This window comes from Scyliorhinus torazame, chromosome 22 (genome assembly GCF_047496885.1).
Source record: "Scyliorhinus torazame isolate Kashiwa2021f chromosome 22, sScyTor2.1, whole genome shotgun sequence".
Taxonomy (NCBI): Eukaryota; Metazoa; Chordata; class Chondrichthyes; order Carcharhiniformes; family Scyliorhinidae; genus Scyliorhinus; species Scyliorhinus torazame.
The window spans coordinates 80,937,932-80,964,214 of NC_092728.1; the positions used below are offsets into that span (position 1 = coordinate 80,937,932).

The 26,283-nt window shown below is 49.0% G+C and overlaps 1 protein-coding gene across 5 annotated transcripts in view; it reads right to left on the reverse strand.

The window, feature by feature from the left end:
- Nucleotides 1-315: 315 nt before the first annotated feature.
- The window catches only part of LOC140399163 (nuclear receptor subfamily 6 group A member 1), a 684,364-nt gene continuing 658,396 nt past the window's right edge, over nt 316-26,283 (reverse strand). For all 5 annotated transcript variants that reach the window (XM_072488435.1, XM_072488433.1, XM_072488437.1 and 2 more), the window contains 2 exons: nt 1,748-1,900; nt 316-476 (listed from right to left, as the gene is read on the reverse strand). In XM_072488435.1, coding sequence (XP_072344536.1) covers nt 388-476; nt 1,748-1,900 — 242 coding nt within the window. In that variant the 3' untranslated portion in view covers nt 316-387. The remainder of the gene's footprint in view (nt 477-1,747; nt 1,901-26,283) is intronic.

A 26,283-nucleotide genomic window follows, 5' to 3' on the forward strand; every position in this document is an offset into this window, starting at 1 on the left:
ATATTTTAAAAATTCAACTAGACCTAAAATGGCAATACTGTAACATTAACACCCTACACACCGTAAACTGCAAGGAAAATGCATTAACTGCATTGTACAGAAGCATGTGCACTGTGTTGAAGATCATACATTCAACTCTGTCGTGAAATAAATAGATAAAGTAAAATATAGCTGCTGTCAGATTCACAGGGTTTCACTCTCAATCCGAGGATTTTCCCTGCCCTCTGAATCTTGGCCAACGTTTCCACCCCCCCCTCCTCCTCCTCCTCTCCCCCCCCCCCTCTCCTCCTCCCCCCCCCCCCCCCCTCCCCCCCTCCCTCCAAATTCCTTCTTCATCTGAGGCACCAAAGTAAGGCATGGCAAAATCAAGGGCCACTGGCTGATGGCTCACTCTTTACTTGAACTGGCTTTACATGAGTGCAGGACTGCTTTGAAAAGCAAGGGCAGCTGTTCCAAAGGAATATTGACCAGTTTACCTGTAATAAGAAAAGATACAATTAAGCATGAATTTGGGTATTTTGACTAGTCGTTTGGTAGTACAGAACTTGAGTATTGCTGAAAAAAACAAGACATTTTTTGTTGAAGCTTTTCATTTTGCAATCATCAGGATTGTGTTGAAAACCATCAGAGTCCAATCTCGAGTCGCATTATTTCTTTATTTCTATTTTCCTACTTAGATTTAATCCATTAAGTTCCTCCCCTTGACTTATTTTTAAGTACTATCACATTGCTGGTATTTTGTTCTCTTCCATTGTGAAAACAAATAACTGTCCATTGCACAAGTCTGCCATTTGCTTACTATCTATTACACTCATCATATTCAATAGGCCTCTTTATTAGCCATTTTCTTCTAATATATTAAAATATTATTGCTGCTCTACCTGCCTATCTCTCTACCAGAAAAGTCAGCACAAATATGGGGCGTCATTCTCCGAACCCCCGCCGGGTCGGAGAATGGCCGTTGGCCGCCGTGAATCCCGCCCCCGCCGAAGTCTCCGGTACCGGAGATTGGGCGGGGGCGGGAATCGGGCCGTGCCGGTTGGCGGGACCCCCGCTGGATTCTCCGGCCCGGATGGGCTGAAGTCCTGCCCAGAAATTGCCTGTCCCGCTGGCGTAAATCAAAGCTGGTATTTACCGGCGGGACCAGGCGGCGTGGGCGGGCTCCGGGGTCCTGGGGGGGGGGGGGGGGGCGTGGGGCGATCTGACCCCGGGGGGTGCCCCCACGGTGGCCTGGCCCACGATCGGGGCCCACCGATCCGCGGGCGGGCCTGTGCCGTGGGGGCACTCTTTCCCTTCCGCCTCCACCATGGCGGAGGCGGAAGAGACTCTCCCCACTGCGCATGCGTGGAAAACTGACAGCGGCCGCTGACGCTCCCGCGCATGCGCCGCATTTCCGCGCCAGCTGGCGGGGCAACAAACGCCATTTTCGCCAGCTGGCGGGGCGGAAATCCCTCCGGCGTCGGCCTAGCCCCGACATTGAGGGGCTAGGCCGCCAAAGATGCGGAGCATTCCGCACCTTTGGGCCGGCGCAATGCCCGTCTGATTGGCGCCGTTTTTGCCGCCAGTCGGCGGACATCGTGCCGTTGGGGGAGAATTTCGCCCCTGGAATCTCATTCTGTACCCACAATTATTTTTTGTTAAAACAGAAAGAATTTCATTGGGTGATGTCATATAGGCAGGTATTTTGTTAGTATAATGATAAATCAGGTCCAGCCAATTTAGGTTAAAATAATGAGTCTTAAATTACCTGCAATATAGCGTATCTCTGGCAGGCACATCATAAGTTCAGGGAAACGATTGGTCTGGTGTGGATACTTGAATTCAGTGTAATCCTGGCACACATACCAGTAACGCTTATTCAATTGTTCCAATTGAGACACATTGGTCAGGCCCCCTATATCTGCACAAAAATATTCAAATAGCACTTTGATTAGCAAGAATGACAAGAATAACTTTGAATACATATTACTTAGTTACCTGTATGTACTTTTCAATCCATATTATTCATAATCTATGTTACGGCTTTCAGGAATTTTATGTAAAAACCTATTTTTTGAGGTAAAGTGCCCTGGGTATCAGATAGCATTTTATTTTGAAAACCAATCTTTTCTCACTTGCTCTCCTGAAGGCACTGATTCTTGGTTGGTATGGTTCCACAGTCATTGGTAGCCCTCCAAGTGTCTTACCTTTTTTTTTTATAAATGTTTTATTGAAAATTTTTTCCCAAACAACAATTTTTCCCCTCTTACAAAGCAAACGCAACAATAACAATACAGAAATTTTAAACAATACACAAGTAACAAAACCCCTTTATCTTTGACCTAAACTAAACCCCCCCCCTCCCCCTGGGTTGCTGCTGCTGGTCATCTGTCTTCCCTCTAACGTTCCCCTAGGTAGTCGAGAAATGGCTGCCACTGCCTGGTGAACCCTTGAGCCGATCCTCTCAGGGCAAACTTTATCTGCTCCAGTTTAATGAACCCCGCCATATCATTTACCCAGGCCTCCAGTCCGGGGGGTTTCGCCTCCTTCCACATGAGTAGGATCCTGCGCGCGGCTACTAGGGACGCAAAGGCCACAACGTCGGCCTCTTTCGCCTCCTGCACTCCTGGCTCTTCCGCAACTCCAAATAGAGCTAACCCCCAGCCTGGTTTGACCCGGGCCTTCACCACCCGCGAAATCACTCCCGTCACTCCCTTCCAATACCCTTCCAGTGCCGGGCATGCCCAAAACATATGTGCGTGGTTTGCCGGGCTCCCGCCACACCTCCCACACTTGTCCTCCACTCCAAAGAACCTGCTCAATCTTGCTCCCGTTATGTGTGCTCTATGTAGCACCTTAAATTGAATCAGGCTAAGCCTGGCGCATGAGGAAGAGGAATTTACCCTGCTTAGGGCATCAGCCCACATACCCTCCTCTATCTCCTCCCCTAGTTCTTCTTCCCACTTTCCTTTTAGTTCGCCCACCGACTCCTCCCCCTCTTCCCTCATCTCTCGGTAAATCTCTGACACCTTGCCCTCTCCGACCCACACCCCTGAAAGCACCCTGTCCTGTATCCCCTGTGTCGGGAGCAACGGAAATTCCCTCACCTGTTGTCTAGTAAATGCCCTCACCTGCATATATCTCAAGAAATTTCCCCGGGGCAACTTATACTTTTCCTCCAATGCTCCCAAGCTCGCAAAAGTCCCATCTATAAATAAATCTCCCACCCTCCTAATTCCCAACTGGAACCAGCTCTGAAATCCTCCATCCATTCTTCCTGGGGCGAACCTATGGTTGTTCCTGATTGGGGACCCCACCAGGGCTCCCCGCACCCCTCTCTGTCGCCTCCACTGTCCCCAGATATTCAATGTTGCCGCCACCACCGGGTTTGTGGTAAACTTTTTAGGTGAGATCGGTAGCGGCGCCGTCACCAGCGCCTCTAAACTCGTCCCTTTACAGGACTTTCTCTCCAGTCTTTCCCACGCCGCTCCCTCACCCTCCATCATCCATTTACGTATCATTGCCACATTGGCGGCCCAATAGTAATCGCCCAAGTTCGGTAGTGCCAATCCTCCTCTGTCCCTACTACGCTGAAGGAACCCCCTCCTTACTCTCGGAACTTTCCCTGCCCACACGAAGCTCGTGATGCTCCTGTCTATTTTATTAAAAAAGGTCTTAGTGATTAGTATAGGGAGACATTGAAATACAAATAAGAACCTTGGGAGGACCATCACCTTAATTGCTTGCACCCTGCCCGCCAGCGATAGAGGCTGCATGTCCCACCTCTTGAAGTCCTCCTCCATTTGTTCTACCAACCGTGTCAGATTAAGTCTGTGCAAGGTTCCCCAGCTCCTAGCGATCTGAATCCCCAAGTATCGGAAGTTTCTTTCCACTTTCCTTAGAGGCAAGCCTTCTATCTCTCTACTCTGGTCCCCTGGATGTATCACAAATAATTCACTCTTCCCCATGTTTAGCCTATACCCCGAGAAATCCCCGAACCCCCTCAAAATTCGCATAACCTCTATCATTCCCCCCGCTGGGTCCGACACGTATAACAATAGGTCATCCGCATATAACGAGACTCGGTGTTCTTCTCCCCCTCTAATCACCCCTCTCCATTTCCTGGAGTCTCTCAACGCCATGGCCAGAGGTTCAATTGCCAACGCGAACAGCAATGGAGACAGCGGGCATCCCTGTCTTGTTCCCCTATATAGTCGGAAATACTCCGATCTATGTCGACCTGTAACTACGCTTGCCGTTGGAGCCCCATAAAGAAGTCTAACCCAGCTAATAAACCCGTTCCCAAACCCAAACCTCCTTAACACTTCCCATAAATACTCCCACTCCACCCTATCAAATGCCTTCTCTGCGTCCATTGCCGCCACTATCTCTGCCTCCCCCTCCACTGGGGGCATCATTATCACCCCTAATAGTCGTCGCACGTTAACATTCAGTTGTCTCCCTTTTACGAACCCTGTCTGGTCTTCGTGCACCACCCCCGGGACACAGTCCTCTATCCTCGATGCCAGTACCTTTGCCAACAATTTGGCGTCCACGTTCAACAATGAAATGGGTCTATAGGACCCGCACTGCAACGGATCTTTATCCCTCTTCAAAATTAACGATATCGTCGCCTCCGACATCGTCGGGGGTAGAGTCCCCCCTTTCCTGGCCTCATTGAACGTCCTCACCATCAACGGGGCCAACAAGTCCACATATTTTCTGTAATACTCCACCGGGAACCCGTCTGGTCCTGGGGCCTTCCCTGCTTGCATGCTTCCCAGTCCCTTAATAACCTCGTCCACCCCAATCGGTGCCCCCAGGCCTACCACCCCCCGCTCCTCCACTTTCGGGAACCTCAATTGGTCCAGGAACTGCTGCATCCCCTCCTCTCCCTCTGGGGGTTGAGACCTATACAGTTCCTCATAGAAGGTCTTGAACACCTCATTTATCTTTCCTGCCCTTCGCACCGTGTCTCCCCTTTCGTCTCTAATTCCTCCTATCTCCCTCGCTGCTGCCCTCTTTCGCAATTGATGAGCCAACAGGCGACTCGCCTTTTCCCCATATTCATACCTCCTCCCCTGTGCCTTCCTCCACAGTACCTCCGCCTTTCTGGTGGTCAGAAGGTCAAATTCCGTCTGGAGACGTCTCCTCTCCCTGTACAATTCCTCCTCCGGGGTCTCTGCAAATTCCCGATCCACCCTTAAAATCTCCCCCAGTAATCTTTCCCTTTCCTTGGCCTCTGTTTTCCTTTTGTGGGCCCCAATGGAGATCAGCTCTCCTCTGACCACCGCTTTTAGTGCTTCCCATACCACTCCCACAGGGACCTCGCCGTCGTCATTGACCTCCAGATATCTCTCAATACACCCCCGCACTCTTGCACACACTCCCTCATCCGCCATCAGTCCCACATCTAATCGCCAGAGTGTTCTCTGCTCCCTTTCCTCTCCTAATTCCAGGTCCACCCAATGTGGGGCATGGTCCGAAACCGCTATGGCTGAGTACTCAGCTTCTTCCACCCGAGAGATCAACGACCTTCCCAAAACAAAAAAATCTATCCGGGAGTACACTTTATGGACATGGGAGAAGAAGGAAAACTCCCTAGCCCTAGGTCTAAGAAATCGCCATGGATCCACTCCCCCCATTTGGTCCATAAACCCCTTAAGTACCTTGGCCGCTGCCGGCCTTCTTCCGGTCCTTGAGCTGGATCTATCTAGCCCCGGGTCCAGCACCGTATTAAAGTCCCCTCCTAAAATCAAGTTTCCTACCTCCAGGTCCGGTATACGCCCCAGCATCCGTCTCATAAATCCCGCATCGTCCCAGTTTGGGGCATACACGTTAACCAACACGACCTCCATTCCCTCCAGCCTGCCACTCACCATTACATATCTACCTCCGCTATCTGCTACGATGTTCTTTGCTTCAAATGCGACCTGTTTCCCCACCAAAATGGCCATCCCTCTATTCTTTGCGTCCAGTCCTGAGTGGAACACCTGTCCCACCCATCCTTTCCTTAGCCTAACTTGGTCCGCCACCTTTAGGTGCGTCTCTTGGAGCATAACCACGTCTGCCCTTAGTCCTTTCAAATGCGCGAGCACTCTGGCCCTTTTTATCGGTCCGTTCAGGCCTCTCACGTTCCACGTGATTAGCCTCACTAGGGGGCTACCTGCCCCCCTCCCGTGTCGACTAGCCATTACCTTCTCTAGGCCAGACCCATATCCCGCCTCCGCGCTCCCGCTCGCTCCCCCAGCGTCGCACACCATCCCCGCCCACCCGCTCTTTAGCCATTTCCTTTTGGATTTCCGCAGCAGCAACCCAGTTGTCCCCCCCCCCCCCCCCCTCCCCCCCTCCCCGCTAGATCTCTTTCTAGCATGATTGCTCCCCCCATATTACTTCCGTAAGTCAGCTGACTTCAACTGACCCCGGCTACTCCTGCTCACTCCTCGACCCCCCCATGTGGGGAACTCCCATCCGCCTTGCGCCTGTCTTCCCGCCTTATTCTTTCTGGTGCGGGAACATCCCTTTACCTGACCCGCCTCTTATGGCGCAGCTCCCTTTCCCCTCCCCCTCCCCTTCCCCATTCTCCAACTATGTCCCATCTTTCCCCCCTCACCGGCGCCCACATTTCCCCAATGTCTCCCCCCTTCCCTGTTTACTTCTCAATTAACTTCCACCGTAACATTAACAATAACATTTCCTGCAGCATCAGTCCCTCAGTTCCGATCCAATTTCTCTTCTTTGATGAAGGTCCATGCTTCCTCCGCCGTCTCGAAATAATGGTGTCTCTCCTGATACGTGACCCATAGTCTTGCCGGCTGCAGCATCCCGAACTTCACCTTCCTTTTATGCAACACCTCTTTGGCTCGGTTGAAGCTCGCCCTCCTTCTCGCCACCTCCGCACTCCAATCCTGGTATACCCGTACCACTGCATTCTCCCATCTGCTACTCCGCATCTTTTTAGCCCATCTCAGGACCTCTTCTCTATCCTTAAGGCGGTAAAATCGCACGATTATCGCCCTGGGTGGTTCTCCCGCTTTTGGTCTTCTCGCCGGAATCCGATTTGCCCACTCCACCTCCAAGGGCCCGTAGGGGCCTCAGCACCCATCAGTGAGCTCAGCATCGTACTTGCGTACGCTCCACAGTCCACTCCTTCCACACCCTCAGGGAGACCCAGTATCCGAAGGTTCTTCCTTCGCGCTCCATTTTCTAGGGCTTCGATCCTTTCAGTACACTTTTTATGAAGTGCCTCGTGTGTCTGTGTCTTAACCGCCAGGCCCAGGATCTCGTCCTCAATATCTGTCACCTTCTGCTCCACCACACGGAGCTCTGTCTCCTGGGTCTTTAATGTCTCCTTGAGCCCCTCAATTGCCTGTAGCAACGGGGTCAGCACCTCCCTCTTCAGCAGCTCCACGCACCGTCTCACAATTTCATGCTCAGGCCCCCATGTCGCCTGCGCTTTCTCCGCCGCCATCTTGTACTTCTCTCTTTCTGACCCTTTGGTCGACGATTCCTCGCGCTGCAGCCGCCGCCGGTTTTTTCCTCCTTCGTTTGGGGGGGACTCCCTTCTCACACGCCCCACACCGGGTTGCGTCGTCAAAAAATTCCCCGTTGGGGCTCTTAAAAGAGCCCGAAGGTCCGTCGGAGCTGGAGCCGCCGAAGCGTGCGGCTAGCTCGGCATCACCGCAACCGGAAGTCCCTTCAGTGGCCTTGATGAGGTCTTTTCACAGTTGTTCCCTCTGCTGCTAGAATTCACTTTTGATATATGCCCTCAGGTCAGCTTGCAGCTTTAAGCTTGCCCTTCCCCCGCCTGCATGCTGGAAGAGGCCCTGTTTATCCTGCAGTTGCAGCCAAATCTTTTACTGTTTCTGCGTGTGTCTGGCAACCAAGAGACATACCCTTCCTGGGGGACACTGTCGGGGGAATATTGCCGCCTTCTTCCCACACCGGGAAATGTCAAACAAATGCCATGGGGGCCCTGTAAAAGAGCCCAAAAGTCCGTTCCAAGCAGGAGCTGCCGAATATGCGACCTAGCTCTGCATAGCCGCACCCGGAAGCCCCAAGTGTCTTACCTAGTGGTCATCCTTCATGTACAAGTCCAGATGATGAAGGTGGGCAGGCCAGTCAACCGTGGGAGGCATCACTTTCAAGTCCAATCTTTACTCAAGTGTCTGTATATAAATTTCTTTTACGGCAGGAGCTACTGGGTAGTGATTAAGATCAGGAATCCTAGCTAATTATTTCTCTTCCTGATTTGGAAACACTGAAGATAATTGTAGCACCCAACTACTATCCTGATTAAGTTCAGCTAATACAACATAGTTTGGACACAGGTGTAGCAGAGTCGGTAGAAGCTTATAAAAATAAGAGCATCCCTGTAGTATTTATCATATTTGCCAATTAAAAAAAAGATTTTTAAAAACCTTCAGAACAGTTAACACAACTGACATAAATCTTAGCTCTGCTTTTTTTGAATACCATACCTTACTTAGCAAATTAAAGTCAGAGCAGAATTTTATGGGGCCATTCAGGAATGATACGCTCAGAGGCAGGAAGGCATCGGGTGCTAATGTGCCATTTTGCCAGCAACAGGAAGGGTGGCAGAAGACCTGTCTGCTTGGATGGCCAATTAAGGGCTTAATTACAATTAAGCAATAATCTCTTAATGTCTCAAATTGCCAAACACATCACAGATACAAATAATTTGTACCACGAATTCTGGCTGCGCCAACATTAGACATCAGATTAGGGTCATTATGACACTGAATTTAGGGAAAACATTACTATCAATGCCAAAGAACTTTACTGTATTTCCTATCAGACCCATAAAAAAATTCAAAACTAGTCCAGTAATAATAACTTCATTGATAATTTGGAGCAGGGGGAAATGTTTAGATACATGCAGGTTCGAGATTTTGCCAGAAAGGAGATACAGAGCTTCCCGGTGGAGCCGGCCTCCACATTGCTGGAGGAAGTGCTGACGACAGGGGGACTGGAGAAGGGGGTAGTGTCAGTGGTTTACGGAGTTTGGAAGGGATCAAAGCAAAGTGGGAGGAAGAGTTGGAAGAGGATATGGAGAAGGGGTTTTGTGTGAGGTGCTCTGGAGAGTGAATGGAGAGTGAATGCCTCCACCTCGTGCGCGAGGTTGGGGCTGATACAGCTGAAGGTGGTATACAGAGCACACCTCACGAGGGCGAGTCTTTGATGGGTAGAAGATGTGTGTGAACGTTGTTGGGGGGGGGGGGGGGGGGCTAATCACGTTCATATGTTTTGGTCCTGTTCAAAGCTAGAGGATTACTGGAAGGAGGTTTTTAGGGTAATTTCTGAAGTGGTGCATGTGAAACTGGACCCGGGCCTCCGGGAGGCCATATTCGGGGTGTCAGACCAACCAGGGTTGGAAAGGAGTGCGGAGGCAGATGTTGTAGCCTTTGCCTCATTGATCGCCCAAAGGCGAATCCTGATAGGTTGGAAAGCAACCTCTCCACCCTGTGCCCTGGCGTGGCGGGGGGACCTGATGGAATTCTTGACTCTTGAGAAGGTTACGTTTGAACTGAGGGGAAGGATGAAGGGGTTCTACAATTCATGGGCATTATTCATTATGCACTTTCAAGAGCTGGATAACATCGAACATTAGTTGGGGCGGGAGGATTGGGGGGAGGGGGGCTGTGTGTGTTAATGGCGACTATGGGTGATCCCTAATTCCTTTTTGTCATTTGTTTGTGTGAACATGCGGGCTAATATTTGAGGTTTGGTGGGAGGATGGGATTGTTGTTATTGATATGGAGATTGACATATTTGTTACTGATTATTGTATATTGTTGGTGGGTGTAAATTTGGGAGAAAATGTGAAAAAGGAGAATAAAAATATTTATTAAAAAAAAAATCCAATACTAAATAAAAGAACCAGTAAATTATCTGCTCTTGGTATTATTAGACAAAAATTCTGTTTCTAAGAAATGACCAATCTCTAGGCGAATAATATTAATTGAGATTTATATTAACTTTAAGCAATAAAAATTAAACATTACAAGGTTAAAAATTCAGTTAGTAAATAAGAGGGACTGGTTTAGCACAATGGGCTAAACAGCTGGCTTGTAATGCAGAACAAGGCCAGCAGCGCGGGTTCAATTCCCGTACCTGCCTCCCCGAACAGGCGCTGGAATGTGGCGACTAGTGGCTTTTCACAGTAACTTCATTGAAGCCTACTTGTGATAATAAGCGATTATTATTATATCATTATAAGTGATTAAATAAGTATGAATGTTTCATTAATAATGATCATCATGTCCAATTTGGAACCAACAAAATGATTTTTGCTGATGTTGCTTCAAGAGAACAAGTGGACCACAATAAGATTGATAATAGAGTAAGGGTAAATTTGTTTTGCTACTTCCAGGTGTGATAAACTATAAAAACATTAATGTCTCTGTGAGAAAAGTAGATCTTACCTTTCCACGTGAAAGTACTTGAATTTAATTGAATTACAAATAAAACATAAGGATATATATATTTCTGTGAGAGCTCTCTCGCCCAGTGTTTTGCAAACTTTTTTTTTCCGGGACCCACTTTTGTATCTGGCCGACCTTCGGGGCCATGTTTCAGGACCACGTCACATTTGCTAACCTTGTCTATCCTTATTCATGGCAGTGTTTGAGACACTAAATTTCTCTTGCCCCAGGCAAGGGAGGCAAATTAACTTATCAAGTTTTCCTGTTCTTATTCACTACCCAGTAGCCTCTGGTGCAATGAATTTATGTCAACATTGAGTGAGGACAGGATCATATATGCCTGCGATGACCTCCCATCTATAAAAGTTCACTGTCCATGGTTACATATGAAGAATAGTTATCATGAGAGATACTGGAGGACTGCCAACAATTGTGATTCTGCATTCATCATGAGACGCTGCCTCGAGGGAACAAAGAAGTGAAGGAAGAAGACTGAGGTGAGGAGAACAAGGAACAGATATTAGTGGGAGAGAGCCATTTGTGGTTCTTGTAAATAAAACAGCCATAAACCTGAAGGTAGTGATATTAAAATCTTGATTTATAATTGGCTTAAATGGAATTCAATTATTTGATGCAAGTTTATTCAACTTCAAACAAGTTCACCAATATTAATGAATGCCGACAACATTAAAACTGCCACATAGTCAACTGATAAACTAACAGTTCTTTGTCATTAATTGGACAAAATGGATATTGAAACAGATATTCTGATATTCCATTGAGGCATTATGGTGCTCACGTCTCCCCAAACAGAAGACATGCCATTGCAGTCACTTTGTTGTCTCCAATAATGTAGCTCTTACTGCAATGGCAGCCAATTTCGTACGACTGAACGGGCCTCCCCATCATTGCTGACACATACGCTTCTAGCCCCTCAGCAGCAACCACACTGCAAGAAGATTTACAGAAAATGTTCAAACTATTTGTCTCCATGGAGACATCCCATATTCACACACAGGGGTTCCCTATCCAGGGCTGTGTTCACTCACCAAGGGCTCTGACATACTTTCGGATTTGTTGAGCATGGCGGTGAGTTCTCTGATGGTCTCTTGTCTGTTTCATGACGGTCTCTTTCTGCTGCTGGATAGTCTCCCAGAGGGATATAAGAACATAAGAACTAGGAGCAGGAGTAGCCATCTGGCCCTTCGAGCCTGCTCCGCCATTCAATGAGCTCATGGCTGATCTTTTGTGGACTCAGCTCCACTTTCCCGCCCGAACACCATAACCCTTTATTCCTTTATTCTTCACAAAACTATCTATCTTTACCTTGAAAACATTTAATGACGGAGCCTCAACTGCTTCACCGGGCAGGGAATTCCATAGATTCACAACCCTATGTGTGAAGAAGTTGCTCCTAAACTCAGTCCTAAATCTACTTCCCCTTATTTTGAGGCTATGCCCCCTAGTTCTGCTTTCACCCGCCAGTGGAAACAACCTCCCCGCATCTATCCCATCTATTCTTCATAATTTTATACATTTCTATAAGATCCCCCCCGCATCCTTCTAAATTTCAATGAGTACAGTCCCAGTCTACTCAACCTTTCCTCGTAATCCCTTCAACTCTGGGATTAACCTCATGAATCTCCTCTGCACACCCTCCAGCGCCAGTACGTACTTTCTCAGGTAAGGAGACCAAAACTGAACACAATACTCCAGGTGTGGCCTCACTAACACCGTATACAGCTTATACAGTTGCATCATATTTGGTCCCCTTGATGTCGTCTACTGTTCTGCATCGGGGCAGAACAGGTGGGGGCCATGTCTAAGGGTGTGGAAGTGCAGATGTACCATATCTGGGCGTAATCTTGGGCCTTAAGCTATGGCCAGGAGAGATAGAGGAATCTGCCTCATTTTGTGGCACATGATTTTCGAAGTGGAGCCACTGCTGGGAAGGGGTTAGTAGTGGTGGGTTGGGGGAAGCCGTGAGGCTCATATGAAATCCATCAAGTAACTGCTTCCTCTAGATGACTGAATTGACATTTTAGGCAGGATTTTCCCTGCAGGCTTCGGAATGTTGACATTGGGAAACTCTGTGTTAACAGCTGATGGATTCCGAACACCATGACCCTTAAGCTCTGTGACCTTCCTGACATCTGCCCACGACCCACCGGGGGTCACGACCCCCAGTTTGAAAATCTCTGCTCTATGCCAAGTGGCAAGGAATTCCTCAAGGAATGTTCACTCTTGGTCTTGAAATTTGGGTGCACCTGAAGCTTCTAGATAGCATTGCTGAAAGAGAAAGTCATGAAGAATGCACAAACCAATGCCTCGACCAGAGTCCACTTGCCAACCAACCAGCACTCTGATATAGTATAAATTCATTGTCTGCCTTAGATTTGTATTTATGCATAATATCCTGAAAAGTGTAAAGTGAAAAGTTTCATCAAAAGTCTCTTTTTTCAGCAATACTAATGTTCTGGACTACCAAACGACTACTTGATAAAAGTCACAAAGGATTTGAACTATTTGACTTGTAAGTTAAGTAACAAAGGCAAAAATAAAACTCAAAATGATGTGATGAATGTAGGAATTTCAGCTATATTGTATTGTATGTATTTAGTGCAGTCAGGATTAAAAGCCTGAGTTAGTATGTGGCTATTACAGCCATGTTTTAAAAAATAAATCCTAGTTTGAAAGACAACTAAGTTTTGGAGCCAGATGCGCAATTAAAGCAAAAATGTTGGGCTAATGGACTGTTATTTGGATTAAGGGGATTCCCTGTGGAGTTAATTAGAGTTCAATGTGGTAAGATGATGCAATTACTGGGAGGAGCCAATCAGCCATTTTGCAGGAAATCAGGTTTAGTTTGAGTGGTAGTTTGAGATGTAAGCAGAAGTCAATCATCTCAGTTCAGTTAAAAGATATGTCTGTAGCTAGATTAGTAGTTTCTTTCCAAGCAGTTCAGAAGAGTGTAATTAGGTGAGCTGACACAAGCTGAAGCAGCTTTTGGAGAAATACAGCCAGAGTTCTGCATGGTTCAAACAGGATTCAAATCTTTTCTTTAAAGTAGTGTCTTTTCTCAAAGAACATCTCTGTAAAGGTATTCCTGAGGGCTAACTGTATTTAACAGCGGATTGAGAGCTGAGATCTTTTGTTATTTGAGTGGGAATAAAGATAGCAGTCAAGGGTTACTTGTGGTCACTGTATTAATTCACATTGCAAGCTATTTTTTGATATAATGTTAAAGATATTTTAATACTAAAGATATTTTAATACTGTGTTAGTAATAATGTTTGTTTAATATACCATATTCCTATTTTTCGTGAAATCGGCCCTCGAGTGAGGTATCCTTTCTCCACAGTCTTACAAAATTAAAAAGAAACATTGAGGTTTCTGTGCAGTATCCTTGCCACTATTGAGGTCTGGTCCGGGATTGTAATAATGAGAAAAGTGAAAGTTACACTCTGAGAATAGAAAACTGACATAACAAATGTCTGACTAAGTGGAAAGCTCATTTGATCTGAAGTTCTAAAGATTTGCTTGGATAGGATAAGTAAAGCTATTCTGAACCTCTATTGCCTCAAAGGTCTCTCTCCACATTGCATCAACAAAATAGAATGCAAAAATACCCACATTAAAATCTTCAACAACCAATTAAAAATCTTCTGAAAAGGATTCTTAGGAGTTCAGATACCTTATTATTTTTCTCTCAAAAATAAGGCAGATGAGTTTTGGAAAGAAGTTCCAAAGAGTGTTTGGCAAAATAGCTAATGATTGCCATCAATGATGAGATTGCACAAAAGCCTCAGTTGAAGAATTGAACAACAGAGGAGGAAGGTTTGCAAAGGTGAATCAAAGCCTTGGAAGGGATTTGGAAATGTTTATGAAGGGAGGTTTTGGAGGTTGCCAAGGAGCACATTCAGTCTAGAGGTTTCAGACCAAAAGGATTGGTAACAGCAAGAGTGAGATGGGCTGGAAGTAGTTAATGTTGTGGAGGTGGAAGTAAACTGTCTCAGTGATTGATAGGATGTGAAGCTTCAAATTCAACTCTGGATTGAATTGCATGCCAAAATTTTGCATGGCCTTATTCAACCTGAAACAGTAACTGGAAAGGCTACTGGAACTGTGGCAAGGGAATGAAGTTTAAATCCTGGGCCAAAAACATTAATTTGATTTTCCCGATGCTAAACGGAAAGAAATTGCCACTCATTCATAACTTAAATAAATTTTAGGGCATCTGACAGCATGAAGATGGTCCTGGAATCAGAGAAGGTTGGACACTGGTAGGCAATTGGTTTGGAAGGTGAACTCATTGCTGTAAATAATGTCATGAGGGGAAGCATGAAAATGAAGTGGAGGAAGGATCAAACATAGAACCTCAGAAGCAAATATGCCGGAATTAAGAAAGAAGTCTCACAGACTCTATTTTTTAAAATTAAAGTTTTCACAAAATAGCAACAACAAAATGTAAAAAGAACCCAATAGAATTAAGTACAAAACAAAACAACCCCGTGTCCCCCCCCCCCCATACATAAATAATAAATTAACACCCCGAATTAACACATAGCAAATATATACACCCCCCCAGTATAGACAAACAAAAATAAAATTGAACCCCCTCCCCCCGGGTTGCTGCTGCTGACCATTGTCTACCGCTCTGCCAGGAAGTCCAAGAACGGTTGCCACTGCCTGAAAAACCCTTAAGGCAAATTTCACCCTCTCCAATTTAATAAACCCCGCCATATCGTTGATCCAGGATTCCACACTTGAGGGCCTCGCATCCTTCCACTGAAGAAGAATCCTTCGCCGGGCTACCAGGGATGCAAATGCCAGAATACCGGCCTCACTCCCGGCTCCCCTGCAACCCCAAATATTGTAAGCCCTCAGCCCGGTTTGACCCTGGATCCTACCACCCTCGACACCATCCTCGCTACGCCCTTCCAAAATTCCTCCAGCACTGGGCATGCCCAGAACATATGGGTGTGGTTTGCTGGGCTCCCTGAGCACCTAACACACCTGTCCTCACCCCCCAAAAACGGCTCATCCTTGTCCCGGTCATGTGTGCCCTGTGCAGCACCTTAAACTGTATGAGGCCGAGCCTCGCACACGAAGAGGAAGAGTTCACCCTCCCAAGGGCATCTGCCCACGTCCCATCCTCGATCTCCCCCAAGTCCTCCTCCCACTTACCTTTCAGCTCCTCCACCGAGGCCTCCTCCTCCCCCTGCATCACCTGGTATGTTGTGGAGATCTTCCCCTCTCCAACCCACACCCCCGAGAGCACCCTGTCCTGTACCGTGCGTGGCAGCAGCAGCGGGAATTCCACCACTTGCCGCCTTGCAAACGCCCTTACCTGCGGGTTGCGTCAAAAAAAAGTTCTGTTGGGGCTCCTCTAACGAGCCCGAAAGTCCATGGTAGCGGGAGCTGCCGAATTGTGCGGCTTAGCTCCGCATAGCCGCAACCGGAAGACCGCCTCCCCATTCTTATCCCGAAGGCCTTCTTTAGGCGGGTCAACAGGAGCATAACGGGGTTTGTGTGGGCGCGAGGGACTCCGAGGGTGAGAAGGGTGTTCCTGGAGCGGAGTAGGGATGGGGGGGGGGGGGGGGGGGGCGGGCTGGCGCTTCCCAACCTCTGTGGGTACTACTGGGCCGCCAATGCGGTGATGGTGCGCAAGTGGGTGATGGAGGGGGAGGGGGTTGCATGGAAGAGGCTGGAGACGGCGTCTTGTGAGGATACAAGTCTGGAGGCGCTGGCAATGGCGCCGCTGCCGCTCCCTCCAATGAGGTATACCACGAGCCCGGTGGTGGCTACCCTCAAAATCTGGAGGCAATGTAGGCGGCACAGGGGGGAAGTGGGGGCCTCGGTGTGGACCCCGATACGGGGGAACCACCGGTTGTCCCAGGGTGAATAGATGGAGGGTTTTCGGGGTGGCACAGGACGGGGATAAGAAGGTTGGGGGACTTGTTTGTGGATGGAAAGTTCGTGAGCCTGGGTGAGCTGGAGGAGAAGTACGGGCTGCCCCCGGGGAACACCATTAGGTTCCCAACTGCCTGTGACCCTAATTAGCATTAATTCATCCCTTGACGATCACCCCAAATATTTTGTCACAAGGCTGTTCCACGTTATTTTTGAAAATATGATTTTTCAACTTGCAACTGGCTGGAAATTCTGCTATTTGGAATGAGACAGAACAAACTACTTAAAATGTATGGCCACCTCCCAGGTTGAAGGTGAAAAACAAACATCTCCCTCAGGGGTGTGTGAAGGGAGAAACACTTCCTATAATTCAAAGACCCACTGAAACTCATCACCGTCTATGCAAGTGACATTAAAATACAAAGTGCTGGATATTGAAACAAAGGCTGCAATGGGCAAGCCCACTCAATTCCCTTGGAAGTACACAATGGTTGAAGTATTTCAGGCCAGGCTGGATTCACAACAGAGAGATTGTAAGACTTCAACAGAAGAAAGAGGCTAAAAGCTCTCTATCTCCCTCTCTCTTTTGGAATAATCGTATTATCCAATCTGGAAGTCAACTTTACTAGAAACCTACCAGCAAACCGAGATCTCATAGAACATCTTCTACATCTGATCGCATTCACAAAACTAGGTAATACAAATCAGCTGCTACGTTTAAAAATCTACACCTCAAGGACAATCAAAGAAACTGTATATATTCTTTTAACCTTTTTTTAAAAAATAGGACTAACTTCCCTTATTTCTGATACCCATGTGCATGTGATGTTGCATTTTTATTATTCTTTCCATTCGGTTTAGTGGTTAATAAATTTGTGCTTTCTTTGACCCAGGAAAACTGGTTTGATTGGCTCCTTGTTGCTCACAGCTTAAATCGTTAAACCCATTGGATTCAGAAAAGGCATATATATCTTCGTGGAAAAGAAACTTAAACCTTTGTCATGACCAACTGAGGAGATTGAATAGAGGAGAGCCCACACCTATCCGCCACCTCCTCAAAGACCTGCTCATCCGGGACACAATCATGTGTGCCCTGCGGACCACCTTAAACTGGATCAGGCTCAGCCTGGCGCATGACGAGGATGCATTAACTCTCCTCCGGGCCTCCTCCCATAACCCAGTCTCCAACTCCCCACCCAGCTCTTCTTCCCACTTTCTCTTCATCTCCCCTATATGGCCTCCATCCCACTCCATCAGCTCCTTATAGATCTCGGAGACCTTCCCCTCTCCTATTCCTGTTCTCGACACCACCTTATCCTGTAGCCCCTGGGACAGCAGGTACGGGAAGGTCGAAACCTGCCTCCGCAAGAAATCCCTCGCCTGTAGATACCGGAACCCATTCCCTCCTGGCCACTCAAACTCCTCCTCCAGCTCCTCCAAGCTCGGGAAACCCTCGTCAATAAAGAGATCCCAAAATCTCGCGATCCCAATCCGCTGCCACCTCTGAAATCCCCCGTCCAGCCCGCCCGGAACGAATCGGTGGTTATCACATATCGGTGCCCACACCGACGCTTCCTCTAACCCCATGTGCTGCCTCCACTGTCCCCACACCCTCAGGGCTGCCACTATTACCGGGCTTGTGGAGTATCGAGTCGGTGAGAACGGCAGAGGTTCCGTTAACAATGCCCACAGACTCGTGACCTTGTATGATGCCGCCTCCACCCGCTCCCATACCGACCCCTCCCACACTACCTGACCATTGCAATGTTCGCCACCCAGTTGTAATTAATAAAATTTGGAAGAGCCAGCCCCCCCCCAACGTTCCAGCAGCACTTTTTTCACCCCCGGGGTTTTACCCGTCAAAACAAATCCCGAGTTCTCTGCATTCAATTTTTTGAAGAATGCCTATGGGATAAACATTGGGAGGCTCTGAAAAACAAACAAAAACCTCGTGGGGACCGTCATTTTAACTGTCTGAACCCGTCCCGTCAATGACAACTGGTGCGCATTCCACCTCCGAAAGCCCCTCCTCATCTGTTCTACCAACCGAGCCAAATTCAGTTAATGCAGCTGCTCCCACTCCTGTGCCACTGGGATACCCAAATATCTGTATCCCGCAAACCGGCCAAATTCCTCTAATATCCCTCTAATCCCTCCAATCTCCACCAGCGGGTCCAATATGTACAGAAGTAGATTGTCCGCATAGAGTGAGACCCTGTGTTCCATTCCCCCATACTATCCCCTGCCAGCCCCTCGATGCTCTCAATGCCAATAGCTCTACAGCCAAGGCAAATAACAGTGGGGAAAGTGGACATCCCTGACTTGTCCCCCGGTGTAACCTGAAGTAATCTGATCTCACCCGATTTGTCCGCATACCCGCCACAGGTGCCTGGTGTAGCAACCGGACCCAATCCACAAATCCCTGCCCAAATCCAAATCGCCCCACGACCTCCCAGAAGTAATTCCCACTCCACCCGATCAAAGGCCTTCTCTGTGTCCATGACCACCACCACCTCAACCTCGTACCTCTCGGGAGGCATCATAATTGCATTAAGCAACCTCCTAATGTTGGTTGCCAAATGCTGCCCTTTAACGAATCCCGTCTGGTCCTCCCCTATTACCCCTGGGATGCAGTCTTCGATCCTTCTGGCCAGGATATTCGCCAATAGTTTGGCATCCACATTTAACAGGGAGATCGGCCTGTACGACCCACAGTTATCCAGGTCCATATCCCGCTTTAAAATGAGGGAGATCGACAACATTGGGGCGAGCAGTCCCAACTCCTTTGCTTCATTGAAGGCCCGTACCAACAACAGTCCCAACACCCCCGAGAAAGTCTTATAAAATTCCACCGTGTACCCCTTCGGTCCTTTGGCCTTACCCGATTGCATCGCCTCCAGCCCCTACTTCTACACCTACAAGCCCAATTGGGACACCCAGGCCCACCACCAGCTCCTCATCAACCTTCGGGAACTCGAACCCTCCCAGGAACCGTCTCATCCCCTCTTTCCCGGCTGGGGGTTCCGACTCGTACAATTTGCTGTAAAACCCTAAACACCCCATTCACCCCCGCCGGGTCCAGGGACTGTATTCCCACCTGCGTCCTTCACTTTCCCAATCTCTCTCGCTGCCTCCTGCTTCAACTGGTGTGCTGACATCCTGCTTGCTTTCTCCCCATACTCAGATACCACCCCTCTCACCCTTCGCAACTGCCCTACCACCTTACCCATGGATAACAACCCAAATTCCTTTTGCAATCTCTGGTGTTCCTTTAACAGCCCTTCCTCCCTGGCCTCTGCATATCTCCTATCCACCTGCAGGATTTCCACCACTAGTCTTTCTATCTCTACCCGCTCCACCTTCTCCCCCTGACCACTGCTTTCAGTGCCTCCTCCCAAACTGTACCTGCCGACACCTCCTCCGTATCATTAATCTCAACATATCCCCAAATGGTCTTCCTCACCCGCTCACACACCCTGCCGACACCTCCTCCGTATCATTAATCTCAACATATCCCCGAATGGTCTTCCTCACCCGCTCACACACCTCTTCCTCCGCTAACAGTCCCACAAGCAACCTCCTCTCTGGGTGCTGGGCCCCCCTTTGCTCACTCGTAAATCCATCCAGTGCGGGGCATGGTCCCACCACTATTGCCGAATACTCGACAACCACCACCACTGCCAATGTCGTATCCAATATGAAGAAATCTATTCGGGAGTACACCTTGTACACATGGGGGTAAAACAAAAATTATTTTGCCCTCGGCCTCCCAAATCTCCCATGAACCCCTGAAGATCCTTAGCTGCAGCCGGCCTCGAGCTCGACCGGTCCAGTCTTGGATTCAGGATCGTATTAAAGTCCCCCCTATAATCATCCGAGGAGAGTCCAGGTCCGGAATCTTCCCCAGCACCCGCCTCATGAATTCCACATCGTCCCACATCTAACACCACCGGCATCACCTCCAATTTCCTGCTTACCATAACATACCTTCCCCCATACTCCGCCACTATTTTCCCCACCTTGTACGCCACCCGCTTATTAATCAAAACCGCCACCCCCTTTGTTTTAAAATCCAATCCCGAACTAAATATTTGCCCAACCCATTCCCTTCCTCAGCCTAATCTGGTCCCCCACCTTCAGGTGCGTCGCTTGTAGCATGGCCACATCCACCCTCAATCGCTTAAGTGGGCAAACACACGTGCCCTCTTGACTGGTCCATTCAATCCTCGCACGTTCCACGCAACCAGCCTGGTGGGGGGGGGGCACACCTCCCTGACGATCAACTATAATCCCTCTTGGGCCAGCCTGCGGCCCGTTTCCCGCACCTCCCAGGCCCGCTCTCGGGCACCCACTGTCATCGATCCTCCTCCCCATACACTTTAAAAGCCCTTCCCCTGTCAGCAGTACTTCCCCCTCCCACCTCCCCCACCCCAAATCCCACAGCAACAACCCCTGCACTCATTCGCCCACTGACCTTCACTCATCCCCATTGCACTTCCGTGAACTAGCTGCCCAGCTAACCTGGCAGGCTCCACCCATGGCACCTAGTGTCCTACCCCCCCACTGATTCCTCTCCCCCCCCCCCCCCCCCCCCCCCCCCGCTTGAACATTAGTGCAAACAAACAGAAACAACCCTTCCCTAAGCCCAAACAGAGAGACCAACCACCACCCCACCGCGCCCCCCCCCAACAAAGAACACACCTGAAGCCAAAAAAGAAAGAAATGGCCCCAAACATAAGTTAACAGCAGCATCATTACATCATCTCCACCATAGTTCAAAGTCCACCTTCTCCTGACAGTCCATTGTCTTTATCAAAATCTACTCCTCCTTCCCCGAGCCAAAGTACAATTCCCAGCCTTCGTAGACCACCCACAGACTGGCCGGGTACAGCAGTCCAAACTTCACCCCCTTCTTGTAGAGGGCTGCCTTTACCTTGTTAAAGTTCACTCTCCTCTCGGCCAACTCTGCACCCAGGTCCTGATAGAGGACACTCGGATCTCACTGCCCTCTGAGGTGCAGTGCCTCATCTGCCTGGCCCACCTCATTATTTGCTCCTTGTCTAGATGTGGGTGAGCGACCTCGTTGATTTCCTGAGGCTGGAGAAAATTAATTTGCCTTTGATGCAAGGAGTGATGTGCTGCAGTAAATTCAAGAGGCAGAGTGAGGGGGTTGAGTGATGTACACATCAGGATGTAGGTGAATGTGCCACTGTACCCACCTTTTTTGCCGTACCTGGGTTACTTTTTAAAAAATGTATTTTATTCCAAATGTATATAAAAAGTTAAAAAACAAACAATTCGGGGAAAAAAACTCCCCAACACACTATACAGTTTGTACAAATTCTCCCCCTTTTCACCTCCCTCCCCCCATGCAACAAACAACTCCTTAAACGCAGCCACAAACATCCCCCACCTTGCCTCGAAGCCCTCCGCTGTACCCCTTAATTCGTACATCATCTTTTACAACCGAAGAAAGTCATACATATACCCCAGCCAAGCCGCCCACCCCCCAATGGGGTTGCTGACTGCCACTCAATCAGAGAGGCGAAGGCCACAACATCGACCCTCCTCCCCTCCATCAGCTCCGGCTTCTTCGATATTCCAAATATCCCAACCAATGGATCCGGCTCAGGCTCAACCTCCACCCCACTATCCTTGTTAACGCCGTGAACACTCCCGCCCAAAATCTCTCCAACGTTTCGCAGCCCCAGAACATATGAACATGATTCGCTGGTCCTCGCCCACACTTCTCACACTTGTCTGTCACTCCCTGGAACAACCCACTCATTCTTGCCTGAGTCATGTGTACCCTGTGAACCACATTGAACTGTATCAGGCTCATCCTTATGCAGGAGGAGGTCGCATTCACTCTTCATAGTGCCTCACTCCATACTCCCCAGTTTACCCTCCCAGATCTCCCCCCCACCCCCCCACCCCCCCACCCCGAACTTCTCCTTAATTTTCATCACCTGCTCATCTCCCTGTTCTTCCAGCCACCAGTATATGTCTCCGATCCTGTTCCCCCTTCCACATCTGGAAGCAGCAGTCGCTCCAACAGGGTATACCATGGCAACCTGGGGAACTCTTTCCAAACCTTCCATGCAAAGTCCCTTACCTGCAGCAGGTACCTAAGCTCACTTCATCTCGGGAGCTCTACCCTCTCCTTCAGTTCTTCTTTACTGGCAAACCCTTCTTCCAGGTACAAATCCCTTGCCTTAACCAGCCCCACATCTCTCCACTTTCCTAAACAGGTCATCTATGCCCCCTAGCTCAAAACTGTGGTTTTCGCACAATGGTGTTAACACCGACATCCCCTCTATCCTGAAGTGTCTCTGCAGCTGGTTCCAGACCTTCACCGTGGACTGCACTACAGGATTCTGAGTGTTTCCTTGGCTCCATTGGCAACGCCGCCGTCACCATAGCCCTCAAGCTGGACCCCCATGGATTCTTCCTCCATCCTGACCCATTCTACCCCTTATTCTTCCCACCACCTCACCTTCTCCACGTTCGCTGCCCAGAAATAATGTAGCAGGTTCGGCAATTCCAGCCCTCCCTTCTGCCTCTGTCTCTGCAACAGGGTCCTCTTAATCCATGGTACCTTCCCTGCCCATACAAAGTCTGAGATAATCATATCCAGTTTTTGAAAGAAGGCCTTCAGTACAATGATCGGGAGTGTCTGGAATATGAACAGGAACCTCGGCAGAATGTTCATCTTCATTATTTGGACCCTCCCTGCCAACGTCAAGTTCAGTGTGTCCCACCTCTTCAGATCCTCCCTAACCTCCTCCACCAGTTTTGTTAAATTCCATTTGTGCAGTATCGCCCATTCTCTCGTGACCTGAATCCTCACGTCTAAACCTGTCTCTGGCCAACTTAAATGGCAACCCCCCTAGATTGGCTCGCTGACTCAACTCGTTCCCCGGGAACACTTTGCTTTTCCCTAATTTAACTTATATCCCGAGAACGCGTATAGCGACACCCCATGCTCCCTTCATCCCCTTGTAATCCTTTGCCACTCTGCAGACCCCTAAGAGCCATTGCCAGAGGCTCTATAGCCAGTGCAAACAGCAGTAACGACAGCGGGCACCGCGCCTAGTTCTCCTGTGCAGTTCAAGGTTCCGTGAACCCATGTCATTGATCTGCACACTCTCCATCGGTGCCACATATAACAGGCACACCCATGCCACAAACCTTGGCCCAAACCCGAACCTTCCCCTCGGACCACCGCTTTTAGCGCTTCCCAAAATGTGGCCGCTGGCACTTACCGATTTTGGTTCAATTCTACATAATCTTTAATCACATCCCGAACCTTGTCACTAAACCCTCTATCTGCCAACAACTTCAAACTGAGCCTCTACCCCAGCCTCTGCTCCCGTCCTGATCTAGGTCGAATCTCCAGCCAGCGGGGCGCATGGTCCGAGATTACTATCCCCGTGTATTCTGCCCCCTCCACCCCAACCAAAACCTCCCAGCTCACCACAAGAAAGTCAATTCTTGAATACTCCCTATACCCATCCTTTCCATAAACCTGCCCAGCACCTTTGCCATTTGTATTCTACGCATTGACCTGGGGCTCAACCTATCATCCTCGGTTCTAGGGCACAATTAAAATCTCCTCCCATAATCAACTGGTGTGTGGCAAAGTCCGGGATTGCTACCAGCAACCCCCTCATAAAACCTACATTGTCCCAATTCGGTGCATACACATTCACCAATACCACCTGCGTCCCTTCTCACTCACCATCACATATCTCCCACCTGGGTCCCTCACCTCCTTCGAGCTCATAAACCCCGTTTTCTTATTCATCAAAATTGCCACACCCGCAACTTTGAATCAAACCCCCGAGTGGAAAACCTGACCCACCCATCCCTTCCTCAGCCTAACCTGGTCCTTCATGCGGACATGCATCTCCTGCAGAAAGACCACCTCCGCTTTTAAACTCAGGTGCGCAAAGACCCGCGATCTCTTCATCAGTCCATTAAGCTCTCGCAGGTTCCATATTATCAGCCGTACTGGGGGCTTACACCTCCATTCCCCTCTACCATCCACCATCCTCACCGTTTAGCTCTACCCCTGTTAATTTCACCGTGTACCTGGCCCATCCAAGGTGGCCCCTTTCTCCGCCCTTTACCATGTTTCTTCTCTAATCTCTTGTCGCAACATCCCCCCTCCCCCCCGTGGCCACCTCGCTCTACCTGCTCCCCACCTCACTTCCCTTCACCAGCATTACCTGCCAGCATGGCTCCTCCTGCCCAAAGGCTCCTCCTGTTGATTCCCCCGCCCTCACCTGTCTGTTCTGTGAAGAAGGCTTCCCTCTGACCTCCCCCTCCCAAACAAAGACTCATCTTGAACCACAGGTTACCTCCCCCAAAGGAAAAGACAATGAAAAATAAAATACACAGCCCCAAGCAGCAGGAGGGGGTGAAGACGGCCGTCGAAAGAAAAAAACAATTCTTCCAACACCCAAAATTGTTCTGTTCAGTTCCCCACCAGTTTCTGCTCCTTGATAAAGTCATTGGCAGTTTCTGGGGTCTCAAAATAGTATTCCCGGCCTTCATAGGTCACCCATAGTTTCGCCGGGTAGAGCACCCCAAACCTGATCCGCTGTCGATACAGCACCGCCCTGCACCCAGCATGCTGTTTTGCCAGCTCAGCTCCAATGTCCTGGTATATTCGGACCTCGTTTCCCTCCCATTTGCAGTTCTGCTTCTCCCTGGCCCACTGCAGAATCTTCTTCTTGTCCACGAACTTGTGGAGCCTCACAATCACTGCCCGCGGCTGCTTCCCTGCTCTAGGATTCTGCCTGTGCGTTCTGTCCAGCACCCTCTCTGCCACCAGCTCTGCCAGCATCCTCGAAACGTACCTCATGGCACTCGCACCTCCCACTTCTTCAGACAGGTCCACTATCTACAGATTCTGCCTTCTCGACCTATTTTCCTGCTCCTCCAACTTTGTTCTCAACGTCTTGCAAAGGTCTCCTAAGAAACCCACCTCCGCCTCCAATGCCACCACACGATCGCTGTGGTCCGACATCACCGTCTCAATCTCTCGAATCTGCAACCCGTGTCTCTAAACATTTCACCACCCTCTCCATTGAACCCCTCAGGGGTGCCACAGCTCCCTCAATGGCCTTCGAGCGATCCATCTGCACCTCCTTCCTCGATGAAGACCATCAACTGTTCCATCTGGGGCTTTGCTACTTGCACTGGCCCTTCCCCCTCCACCATCCTTCCACTGGCTGCTGCACTACAGGTCTCTTCCAACTCCTTGGCCAAGTCACCTTCTTCTGCTGGGTTTGATAACCAGCAGTCATACCACTCCCGGGGAAAACTACTCCTCCGACCTTCACCTATACCTTTTCATCAAATTTCCACCCAGTATCAGGTAAAAAGAGATCTTTCCTGTGCCTTCAAGCAGGAGCTGCCCTGTGTGCGACCACTCACACCATGGCCGCCACTGGAAGTCAGTATGTACTGTACCCGGGTTATTAACCTGTTTTCAGCATTGAATCCATAATTATGGCGGGGGGGGGGGGCGGTATCTTTCTTGGGGTGGGGGGGGGGGGGGAGGAGGGGGAAGGGGGGCTCTTCTGGGGGGCATTTGAGCAAGAAAATACATGAATGATCCGGAAAACTGATATGTACGGGAGGAATCCAATGTACAAAGTTCTGTATCAGATTGACTTGCCATGATCATGTCTTGCTATGCGAGCTTTCTTTCTTTTGTGTTACGGGGGGGGGGGGGGGTTTGTTTGTACGGTTGAAAATTTTGTTAAAAAATTCTTAATGAACATATTAAATAAAATAAAGTCACGATTCGATGCACTGTACATACTACTGGATCCCCCATTCCTAACATGTTGCAAAGTTAAGACAAATTCTACATGTTCTTAATGTATCTCAAAGACAGCAAAAGTGTGATGATTTTGTAACTCTGGGTGTGTGT